Genomic DNA, 12,509 nt, shown 5'->3' with positions numbered 1-12,509 from the left:
TATAAATTTAAGAAGCAGGGGTGTTCCAACATCCCACATAAAGAAGATATATATGAAGATATTTTGCAAATTTGAGAAGAAACTTGTCAAGTAAGTTCCTAATCCTTGAAATAGGGTGTCTTTTGGTATCAGGGTTGATTTATAAGACCTTTGGGCATAATCTCCTAAAATTCCTTCAAACACAACTTTCAACTCCTTTGGACATGATTGTCAAGGAGCAATTTACTTTCCAAAGTCGTGGTGCCTCTGTTTAGAGGAGCAATTTACTTTCCAAAGTCATGGTGCCTCTGTTTAAAGGAGCAATTTACTTTTTCAAAGTCATGGTGCCTCTGTTTAGAGGAGCAATTTACTTTCCCAAAGTCGTGGTGCCTCTGTTTAAAGGAGCAATTTACTTTCTCAAAGTCGTGGTGCCTCTGTTTAGAGGAGCAATTTATTTTTTTCAAAGTCGTGGTGCCTCTGATTAGATGAGCCATTTATGTTTCTCAAAGTCATTGAGCCTCTGCCTATAGGAGCTTTGATCAAAAACAAAAAAAAAAACAAAGAAAAAAAAAGTGAAAAGGTCGAGTTGAGTCTTGATTGGGTGTCTACATCTTTGCGCAATTTTTGTTTCACAGAAAATGTCCAAAGAAACAAAAAATATGCAAAGAGGGGCAGCTGTAGACACCCAATTTGGTCCAGGCTCGGATCAATTGGGCCTGGTCCAAATGGGTAAGTCTATATATTTTTTTTCTCTCCTCTTCATTTTATTTTTATTTTTGTATTTTACATTTGTATTTTATTTTTATTATTTTTATTATTATTTTATATATGTATATATATATTTTTTCTTATTTTCTTTTATTATTATTATTTTTTATCTTAGATTTATGTATTTATTAATATGTATATATCTTTATTTTTTTTCTTTTCTTTTTTTTGTTAATATTTATGTAATTATCTGTTATTTAATTTTAATTTATCTGTTAATTTTTTTTATTTATCTGATTTATTTTCGTTTATTTTTTTTCTTTTATTTTTTGATTTATCTGGCTAAAAATTGGATTGGAATTCAATCAGAAGAATCCATGTTGGATTCAATGATTGAATCTCGATCCAAAAAAGAATTGGGATTGATCAGAAACTCTTGATCAATCCCTATAAAAGGGACCCTCTGGAACAGAACAGAGGACACAAAAAAAAACAGTGAGCAAAAAGCTACTGATTTGAAAGAAAAGAGGCGTATAGAAGAGTTTTTGAAGGCTAAAAGAAGGTTGAGAAGTGTTAGAATAGCTGTGGGAATCGAAAATAATTTTTTAGAGATTTTTAGCGAAAATTTTTTTGGAAATTTTTGAAAAATTTCCAGATTTCGATGATTTTTCCGACGAAGTTTGAATTTTTCGACGAAAATTTCGGCCAACTTTGAAGTTTTCGACGAGCTGCCCAATTTTCGGTGAAGGATCTCAGAAACCGACCAACTTTTCGATGAACTTTCGATGAAAAACACAGATTCCGATGAGATTTACCAGAATTCGATGAACATTCAACCGATGTTCTTCGACCGTTTAGAGAGAAGCGAGAGAAAAAAAGAAGAAGAGAGAGAGAGGGGAGGAGCTTTCTGTCGAAAAATAGAGGGAAGAGCCTTATATATCCTCCTAAAACGATACCGTTTTTGTCTTAAGTGACCCAGAGGATCCGCGTGTTTTGCCGAGATCCGACCCGACCTGAGCGTCGACCCGCTTCCTGACTCGCGCGTGTCTCCCCCTCCGAATCGATAATCGAGCCGAGTCGAGGTTCCAAGTCGCTTCTCCGAGCTGTTTTCTCTTCTTTGAGTCGAGCCGTACTCCGAGCTGCTCCGAGTTTTTTTTTTTAATTTTTTAATTTTATTTTTAATTTTATTTATTTATTAGATTAGGTTTATTTAGTATTCTTTTTACCTTTATTTTATTTTTTATTTTTGTTTTACTTTTTTTTATTTTATTTTTTTTATTTTCACTTTTATTTTGTTTTATTATTTTATTTTCTTTAAATAAAAATAAAAAAAATATATTTTTGGGGAAAAGTTGAAAGTATCAATTTTTCTTAAAAATAAAATTTCAAAAAAAAGGCTTTTGAGGAAAAGTTGAAAGTATCAATTTTTCTTAAAAATAAATTTTCAAAAAAAAGTTTTTGAGGAAAAGTTGAAAGTATCAATTTTTCTCGAAATTAAAGTTTCAAAATATATTTTGAGAAAAAGTTAAAAGTATCAATTTTCCTCGAGATTAAAATTTCTAAAAAATATTTTGAGAAAAAGTTGAAAGTATTAATTTTTCCTGCACAAAAACAATCATTATTTTCTTACTTTTTATTTTTTTTAATGTTAAATAATCTGACGATGGAGCCTCTGCAAGTGAAACAGTAGTTTTTCTTGCATACTCTTGAGGTGAGGGAATTTTCTCAAAATTTTGCTAAAAGTATTAGAGTCAATTGAGAATAATTTCCAATAATTAATTACTTGATAAAATTTTAAGGCTCATTGGATAACACAAATTTCAGCTGGTACCATCTTTTGATGGGCGTTGTGAGGGTGCTAAAACCTTCCTCACAAGTAACCGAACTCTCGAATCCTGTTCTGGTTAGTAGACCTGAACCTATTCTTTTAGAAACCCTTAAACTTAGGTTTTTCCTAAAAAGACAGATTCTTTAAGTGACCAATCGTACCTAGATAAAAAAGATTGGTGGTGACTCATAAAAGTCAATGTCTAGGGATAGATCCAAAATTTCAAAAAAAGATTTTTGAGAAAAAGTTGAAAGTATTAATTTTCCTTGAAAATCAAAGTTTTCAAAAATACTTTTGGGGAAAAGTTGAAAGTATCAATTTTTCTTAAAAACAAAATTTCAAAAAAAGGTTTTTGAGAAATTGTTTTTGAGAAAAAGTTGAAAGTATCAATTTTCCTTGAAAATCAAAGTTTCTAAAAATATTTTTGGGGAAAAGTTGAAAGTATCAATTTTTCTTAAAAATAAAATTTCAAAAAAAGGTTTTTGAGGAAAAGTTGAAAGTATCAATTTTCCTTAAAAATAAATTTTCAAAAAAATCAATTTTTGAGGAAAATTGAAAGTATCGATTTTCCTCTAAATTAAAGTTTCAAAAGAATATTTTTAGGGAAAAATTGAAAGTATCAATTTTCCTTGCACAAGAACAATAATTCTTTTCTTCCTTTTTATTTTGATTTTGATTTTGATTTTTCTTTAAATAATCCGACGACGGAGCCCCTACAAGTGAAACAGTAGTTTTTCTTGCATACTCTTGAAGTGAGGGAATTTTTTCAATTTTTTGCTAAAAGTATTAGAGTCAATTGAGAATAATTTTCAATAATTAATTACTTGGTAAAATTTTAATGCTCTTTGGATAACACAAAATTATGTTGGTACCATCTTTTGATGGGCGTTGTGAGGTGCTATAACTTTCCTCACACGTAACCGAACTCTCGAACTCTGTTCTGGTTAGTAGACCTGAACCTATTCTTTTAGGGACCCTTAAATTTAGGTGTTCTCCGAAAGGATAGATTCTTTAGATGACCCATCGCACCTAAATAAAAAAGATTGATGACGACTTCCTAAGTCAATGTCTAGCGATAGATCTTCAGATCTAGACATTATGACAACATCATTAAAACTAAAATAATGACTTTTTTATAAATGTGTAGTCTTTTTAAAATTTAATTGGATGTCAAACAACGCTCAAAATATATATATATATATATATATCTTTGGAAGAAAAGAATGATATATTATATATGTTAAATATATTTGTAAAATTTATTGTTTATTATTTTTTGATTAATTAGTATTTTTAAAAAGATATTTATTTATACTAAAACAATTTATCCTTTCCCTTTAATATAGGTATTTTAAGTGGAACGGTTCATAAATCACATATCTAATTAGTTTGCTTTTTTTTTTTTCAAAATTCGCTTTTAATATCCTGTCAGTTTTATCAATTATGAAATACTGTTAATTCACAAAATTTTAAAAAATTAAATTTGAATGATGTATAATTATAAATAAAAATAATTATAATTATTGATTTAAAATTTTCAAAATATCGTAAGGCTTTCAAGTTATCTAAAAATCAATAGATAAATAATTATTATTTAATTTGATTTAATTAAATTATTTTAATGTTACTTTCATTAAAAAAAATTTTATAATATTTTTTAAAAGAAAATCTCGACGAAACAGGCGTAACGATCGAGTATATATATGAATTAATTATTAATGGTCGAGTGGAATTCAGATTCAACAGATCCATTTGATTTGTTTGATATGCGGGCTCACATTAATTGTCTTTTTTGCTGGATCTATAACTTTTGGTTGAAAAATTTTTAAAATAGATAAATTATTTAAAATTTTAAATTAAAATAAAATATGTTATATTTTATAGTTAAAAATTTTAATACGATATTATGATATGTAATAAAACTTTTGATCTTATTTTTTTTCAACCTTTGTCGTTCACATTTATTTTTTTCCTGTTACAAAAGTTTCACATTAATTAATTTAATTTACACTGAAAAATATTAAATAAATATGAGTAAGTGTAATAAAAATAATAAATACTTAATTTAATAATTCATTCAAATTTAATTTTAACAAATCAAATCTAATATTTAAATTTTAAGTTGAATATAATGATTTAAGAATAAAATTAAAATAATTCAAAATTGAAATAATCTAAAATAAAATTTAAATTAATCTAAAATTAAAACGATTCAAATTTAAAGTTTAAATTTAAATTTAAAATAATTTAATTTTTTTATATAAAATATCTTATCCAAAATAATTTAACGGAAATTTTCCTCGCCCACTGAACGCCTCAATCAGTAATGAGTTGTTCACATTTAGTTGTCATGTGGTTCACATTTAGTTGTCATGTTTGGTAGATCAAACACTTCACTATAAAATGTTGGAACAATTATTTACGTGATGCAAAAGATGTGACAACAAATATAAGAAAATTGTGGCACCTTTTTGACTTCGATTTCTCATACATAAAGGTGACGTGCTAATGTGTGAAACCGTATATATATATATATATATATATATTGATTCAAATAAATTTAGGATATGAAAATTAAATTAAATTAAAATTTTTAAATTTATTAAAATCAATATTTAAATAAAAATATAAGATTTACATTAATGGAAATAGATTATATATAAACATATAAATCCAATTACATTAATATAACTTTCTTTTAACCATTAAATCAAATTTAATTTTATAATTTATTTGAATTAAAATAATAATTTTGAATTTAATAATTTTAATTCAAAAAATTTAAATATATATATATATATATATATATATATATATATATTAGACTTAGCTACTCTTTGTACAAATAATAATTGCATATGTAGCAGGAAAAGAGAAAGTGGAGAGAGAAGGTAAGCAACTAAGCAATGGAGGTGCAAATTCTATTTCCAAGTAGTTTGATGGTCACTGCAGCATCTGTTTTTACTCTGATATATGTGGGAATTCTTGGGGTTTTAGAAATAGGAGGGATACACTTGAAATATTCCAAGTTCTTCAATACTGGTTCTTCTGCAGCAGCATCAAGCAGGATTAAGGTTCCAAGTAGAGTTGGTATGTTCCTGCTCTACACACCAGCCTTCCTTGTCGGTCTTGCGTCCTTTTGGCTTTTCCCTGACGGGGACCTTCGATTTCTTTTCCTCAGATCTGCTGTTACTATCCATTTTTTCAAGAGAGATTTTGAGGTAACTCTCTCTCTCTCTCTCTCTCTCTCATATGATTATTTCCTACTTTGTTAAGCATATGGTATTTTGAATAGCTTGATTGCGTGTTTTATTGGAACTTGGTCTTGATTTGGAGGTTGAGGTTGTCTGTAAGGTAAAGAACGGTGAATGAGCGTCGGTTGTAAGACTTTCAGGCGTTTCAGATAAGATTTTTTTAAAAAATTATTTATTTATAAAATATATATCTAAATATAAATTATTGACAGATTTATTAATTTTATTGATAAAAAAAGTGCAAAAAATAATTTTAAGAAGGGAAAAATTTTCAGCTTTTAATATTTTAATATTATTTGAGATGATTTGATGATGGAAAACATAAATCTATATGAGCATCAATTTAAAAAAAACAGAGTTTTTGAATTTGGAGAGACGAAAGCTTTTAAAAATAGATCACAAGATAGATTTAAGTAATAAAAAATAATACGAGAATTAAAGAAGTAAATAATGAAAATTATTTCTAATAGAAATGAATGACAACAAAATTTTTAATTTATGATCTAAAATGATTTTTTTTTCCATAAAGTTAGACTCCAAAAATATGAGATAAATTTTAGTTTGATGTTATTTTTATAATATTTAGGAATATCTATTAACACTTGACTGCGTCGTTTGGATTCACTTGTTCGCTCAAGTCGGTAATGCGCAACAAGTAAGGGAAGTTAAGTGAAAATATAAAGAAAAGGCATAAGAAAGTGACAATAAATAGACGGATTAGAACTATCTCAACGCTTATCTTTTATAGAATTGATTGATATTGATGAGGACCATAGATAGTTTGAATTATTAGCCTGGCTGGTTGGTTTGCTTAATGTGGATAAGTGATGAGTGGGTCACCTCGACGATCAACGGATGCTAACGGTCGGATTTAAGAATTTTTAGAAATTTTTATTTATAATATATATAAATTATTAATAAATTTATTAATTTTATCGATAAAAAAATATGTAGGAGAAAATTTTAAAATGTTTAAGGAAAATTTTTTTCCAAATTTTCTTACTTTTGATTTTTAAGACTGATTGAAATGGTTTAGATGTATAAAACTTAGATTTATTTGTGTACTAACTTGAAAAAATAGACTTTTGGATTTGCGGAGATAAAAATTTTTGGAAGTAGACAATAAAAGAAGTAAATGTAAATAATAAAAGATTCTGTAAAAATCAAGAAAGTAGATGAGAAAAGTTAATTTTTATAAAAATAATGATCATGTTATATTTTATGATAAGTAATCATGACGTTTTTACTGAAAGTAAAAGTTGAAAAAGCGGAGGTGAAAGTGATTGAAACTTGAGCACGCTGGCCTTTTGTGTGGTGGCATCTTGGTGTCCTTTTCAACAAATAGAAAAGGGCTGGATATAGGATTTTTTTTTAATTGTTTATTTATAATATATAAAATTGACAGATTTATTAATTTCATCAATAAAAATAATATTCAAAAAAATTTTAAGAATATCAAAAAAATATTTATCTTCAAATTTTTTAATTTTTTTTAATTTTTAAGAATATCCATGCATTGATATACTAGTTCAAAAAGTAGATTCACTGCTGTGTATGCAGGGTCGTATAGAAATTTGAATAATTGAGCTATGTTAAAAGCGAATTGGTTGAACAATTGCAGGTTGTTTTCGTTCACAAATACAGTGGAGAGATGGCTGTTGACTCAATGATAATCATACTTTTCAGTTATTTCACAGTCAGTTCAAGCCTGATTTATATACAGTTGCTCACTCAGGGACTCCCACAGCCATCACTTGATTTGAAGTACCCTGGAATTCTGTTGTTTCTAATAGCAATAACTGGTAATTTCTACCATCATTACCTTCTCTCCAAACTAAGAGCAAAGGGTGGCAAAGATTACAAGATCCCAAAAGGTGGTTTATTTGGGTTGGTGATTTGCCCTCATTATCTGTTTGAGATTTTAGGGTTTCTGGGAATTAGCTTGATATCTCAAACATTGTATTCATTTTGTGTCAGTTTAGGGTTAGCTTTGTACTTGATGGGTAGGAGTTATGTGACCAGGAGATGGTACCTCTCTAAGTTTGATGATTTTCCTAAAGAGGTCAAAGCCCTCATTCCATATGTTTTCTAGATATGGATGCATGAAAGCCTGAATCCTCTTATTAAACAAACAAATTGTAACTCATTTGTTATTTATTTATTTTTTTTGTCAATAAAGTTGTAATCTTTTTTCTTTTTCCGAAGCCAAACTTTTATTGATGTTTAAGAGTTGATACAGAAATGGGCCAGAGAAAACCCCTTGCAGACGCCATATATTATTCATTATTTCTTACAGAATTTATAGATTTCAAGGTGGGTGGAACAGGGAAATAATTCTTTTACATTGGTGTAACTCTATCAACCGACAATCAATTGATGTTATATCAACCGATAAACAAGTAATAGTATTTGAAGTTTAAATTTATTAAATATTATCTCATAAGGATAATTATATAATTATATAAATTAATTTAATTAAATTTTAAATTTTAAAAAACTGAACTTTGTTACCATTAAAATCCCAAGAAAACTAAGTCCCTTAATAATCATATGTATATATATATATATATATATGGGTTTTTTTTATCAAGACTATTATATGCTCTTAAACTGTACATCTTAAAAAAAAAAAAAAAAACTACATCATAAATGAGCATGATGCAGTTTAAGATGAAACAAAATTGGCTCTTAAATTTGAGGAGTGACAATTACCTATACTGTGATTGTGATTAGAATTGACAATGGGTCAAGTCGGAGAGGGTTTTTGCTCCTCTTGAACTTGGTTTAATTTTATATTCATTAAATTCAAATTCGATTTGATTTAAAATTTTTTTTATATTTTCATATCCGAATTTGATCCGATCCGATATTTTATAAACAGTATCTAATCCGACTCAAAATTAATAAAATATTTTTTTAATATAAAATATTATTTTTTAAATATAATTATATAAATATAATTAATTAATTAATCAATTAATTAATTTAAAAATAATTTTTATATAATATCAGGTAGAGTTTACCTAAAACCCGAACCTGACCCAACTCGATCCTGATTTTTTTTAGCTTTACTTGACTTGAGATTGGATTTAAAAAAAAAAAAAAATTGACCTTATAAGATCGAGTCAGGTCGAAATCCGCTGGGGACAAGTTGGGTTGCCAAACCTAGTTGTGATTTATTTGGTTAGTTAATGCCATCTAACTTGTTTTTCATATTTATTCTCAAAGTGGTTGATGGTCAATCTTTTCTCTCTTAGGCTCTGTATGATTTGTGAAAAATATAGTAAAAAAGGAAAATGATAAAGAAGACATTTAAAGTAAAAAAAGTAGAGATACAAATTGAGGTAGCGGAAAGAGTGAATATTTACAGTAGAAAAAATACTTTCAACAATAGCTTTTTCCATTCGCCCTTAACATAGGGTTGAGTAAAATTTCATTAAAACCAAAAAAATCAAATTTTCAAGGAAAATCAGGTCGAGTAATACAGGTTATATGGGTATTTCAATTATTATTTCAATTTTAATGGTTAAAACGGTTGGTTTTCAGTTTTTCAATATCTAAACTGAATAAATTGAAATATCCCAACTTAATACCAAAAAATAATTAAAAATATATATGATATAAGTATACTTTATAATATGATATAGGTATACTTAATACAAGAAACAAAAACTAGAATCGACTAACTCAAGAAAACCAACCAAAACTGATCACCTTAATTCGATTCAGGTTTTTCAGTTTTCCTTATAGATATCGATCAGTTCGGTTTTTATAATAGATCAAGTTGGTCAAATCAATTATTCAATTTTTATGACCGAATTAACTGAACCGATCGTTTGCTCAACCCTACCTTCACAATCTTTGATATAAAAAAGAGTCAAACTTTACTCATGAACAATTTCAATATTTTTTTATTTATATTTGATGCATTTTTTTTTATGTATAATAGTATATATTATTAATGAATTACTTAATAAAAAATTAATTTTAAATATATTTTTAGGATTAATTATATTTATTTTTTTAGAATTTTAAAATTTTAAAATTAATATTTTATAAGATATTACTTTATAATTAATCGATAATATATAACATCTATACACTAAATAATGTATCAATATGAATTCAAATTTCCTTATCTAATTCTAACATGAGAAAAAGATCAAATGACCCTTATCTCCTTACTAATCTTTTAGTTTCATCTATCAAACACATATTTTGGAGTCGAGAAATAAGTAACTTTTTCTTAATCTCAATTTAATAAGTAAAAAATAATTTAAAGCTGACAATTTTAAATATAATTTTAAACACGTCATGAATATGCATCAAGAGAGTTTGAGTTCAACATAATTGAATTTTTATGTCTTATACATATTAATATGTTTATAGCATGACAATTAAATGGATTAAACATGTTTAAGGGCGAAAATAGAAGGTTGGCAAGAAGGGAAAAGAAAATAATCGATTTAATTAATTTGACTATAAAAACCTGAAAACTGACTAAATCAAATTTACCAGTTGAAAAAATCGAACCAATCAACTAATAGTATGAAAATCAAAATTAATTGAATTAACTTAAGTGGGCCAATTTCGTCAATTTTGTAGGTTTCTTCTATTTTTTCTATATTCTATGTTCAACAATGCTAATTATACAAAACTTAATGTTAATCAAAATAGTTATAACTCCTTTAAAGTAGCCTAATATAGTCCAAACTCAATAATAATTCTAAAACAAGTATAAAACATTTTGTCTTAATTAAAATCCACTTAAATATTCCTTTGAAGAAATAACTGAATGCCTTCAAACTTTAGCTCAGAACATGATTTGCTATGCATCTAACTATTTTTATTTGAGCAAAATAACAAAAGGTTGAGAGATCCTTTTAAGAAAATCCAAGGCTTTAATCATGTGCACAAACAAGCACATAAAAAAAAAATCTTACTACTATTCTTACCACAACACCAAACAAAGAAAGAGAAAGCAATGGTTGTAAGGTGAGAGAGCATGTTGACTATGGAAATGTTATTTATGGTGACTTCAGATCTCTTTTGAGTTTTGCCTGAAAATGATAAAAGAAAAAACTAAAAACTATAACCACAAGAGTGAAAATCATTTACCTAAAAGTTTTAGAGGTTTATATGAAGCAACTTAAGGGGTTTTTCTCAAGTAATGGAGATCATTCAATTTACAAGCTCGAGAGGTCTATTTATGGACTAAAGTAAGCCTCATATTAGTGGTATTCAATATTTTATGATGTTATCTCTTTATTGATTTTGTCTAAAATATTATAGATTAGTGTATATACCATAAAGTCAGTGGGAGTTAGATCATCTTTATGATTTTATATGTTGATGATGCTTGACTTGCAGTTAATAAGATGTGTTTGTTATATAAGAAAAAACAATTTCTCTCTCAACATTTTGATATGAAAGATATGGGTAAGGCATCTTATGTTATTGGTATTAAGATATGTAGAGACATATTTCAAGGTGTATTGGGCTTATCTTATAAAACTGATATCAATAAAGTTCTTGATAAATTTTGGATAAAAGATTGTTCACATTCTATAGCACCTATTGTGAAAGGTGACAAGTTTATATTAAACTAATGTCTTAAGAACAATATTGAAAGGGAGTAAATGGAAAACATTCATTGTGCTTTAGTTGTTGAAAGCTTCTTATATGTTCTGGTCTACACAAGATCTAACATTACTTTTGCTATTGGAGTGTTGGGAAAATATTAGAGTAATTCTAGTTTAAACCATTGGAGAGCTATAAAGAAAGTTATTAGGTACTTTCAAGAAACCAAAGGTCACATATTTACAACAATTGTTTAGATGATATGGAAGTGGTTAGATACTTGGTCTTTGACTTTGTTGTTTATGTTGATACATCTTCATACTTATTAAAGGAATTGTATCTTGGAAAGTATAAAGCAATCTTTAGTTGCTACTTCTACCTATGAGGTATAGTTTATTTCTTGTTTTAAGGTGACATCACAGGATATTTAGATTAAGAATTTCATTCTATAGACTCTAAATTATAGATTCATTCTCTAAACCACTAAAGATTTATTGTAAAAATTTAGCTACTGTATTCTTGGTTAAGAAAAATAAGAGTAGAAGTCGAAGTAAACATATTTACATAAGATAATTGGCTTTGGGAAAGCGTGTCAAAGCAAACGAGGTGCTTATTGAACATATTAGTAGTGAATTGATGATTATGGATCCTTTTATCAAAGGCATGCCACCAAAGTTGATCAAGGATTATGTAATTTAAATGGAATTTATTTTAGTTCAATATGTTCCTATTTGACTTGATGTATTTTAAAACTCTAAATGACTAATTTGTCTTTTCTTTTATGTTTTATTTCGTATAAAAATATGTTTGAAAATGACAAATATTTTGTGAAGACCTAGAATAAGCATTTGAGCCTTATTCATAAAACGTAAAGTATCACATTTGGGTTTACTCAAAAAAAGAAGATTGTTTTGTAATATGTGGAAGGTAATACTCATTTAGAGAGGAATTACTATCATGATTCAAGTGATTTATCTTTTCATTTAAATATAAGATTTTTTGAAATACCATGTTATGAGTATCAAGGTTAAAATGTTCGAATTAAGTGGAAGAATGTTGGAAATTTTATTTTTTAATTTGAAATATTAAATTAATTTGAATTTAAATTATATCTTTAATATCTATTTAAAAGTTAAAAGACTTTTGTTTATCATTTTGAA

At 26.9% G+C, this 12,509-nt stretch overlaps 1 protein-coding gene across 1 annotated transcript; it reads left to right on the top strand.

The window, feature by feature from the left end:
• The first annotated feature begins 5,348 nt into the window (after positions 1 to 5,348).
• On the top strand, positions 5,349 to 7,973 carry LOC111296489 (uncharacterized). The gene is made up of 2 exons (XM_022890826.2): positions 5,349 to 5,736; positions 7,391 to 7,973. The coding sequence occupies exons 1-2, from the start codon at positions 5,422 to 5,424 to the stop codon at positions 7,859 to 7,861; spliced, it is 786 nt and encodes a 261-aa protein (XP_022746561.2). The 5' UTR covers positions 5,349 to 5,421; the 3' UTR covers positions 7,862 to 7,973.
• The last annotated feature ends 4,536 nt before the right edge of the window (positions 7,974 to 12,509 follow it).

Source organism: Durio zibethinus, chromosome 12 (genome assembly GCF_047325235.1).
Source record: "Durio zibethinus cultivar Kanyao isolate XHJ-2024 chromosome 12, ASM4732523v1, whole genome shotgun sequence".
NCBI lineage: Eukaryota > Viridiplantae > Streptophyta > Magnoliopsida > Malvales > Malvaceae > Durio > Durio zibethinus.
The sequence above is the reverse complement of the archived record's forward strand: the minus strand, read 5'-3'. Positions and strand labels throughout refer to the sequence as shown.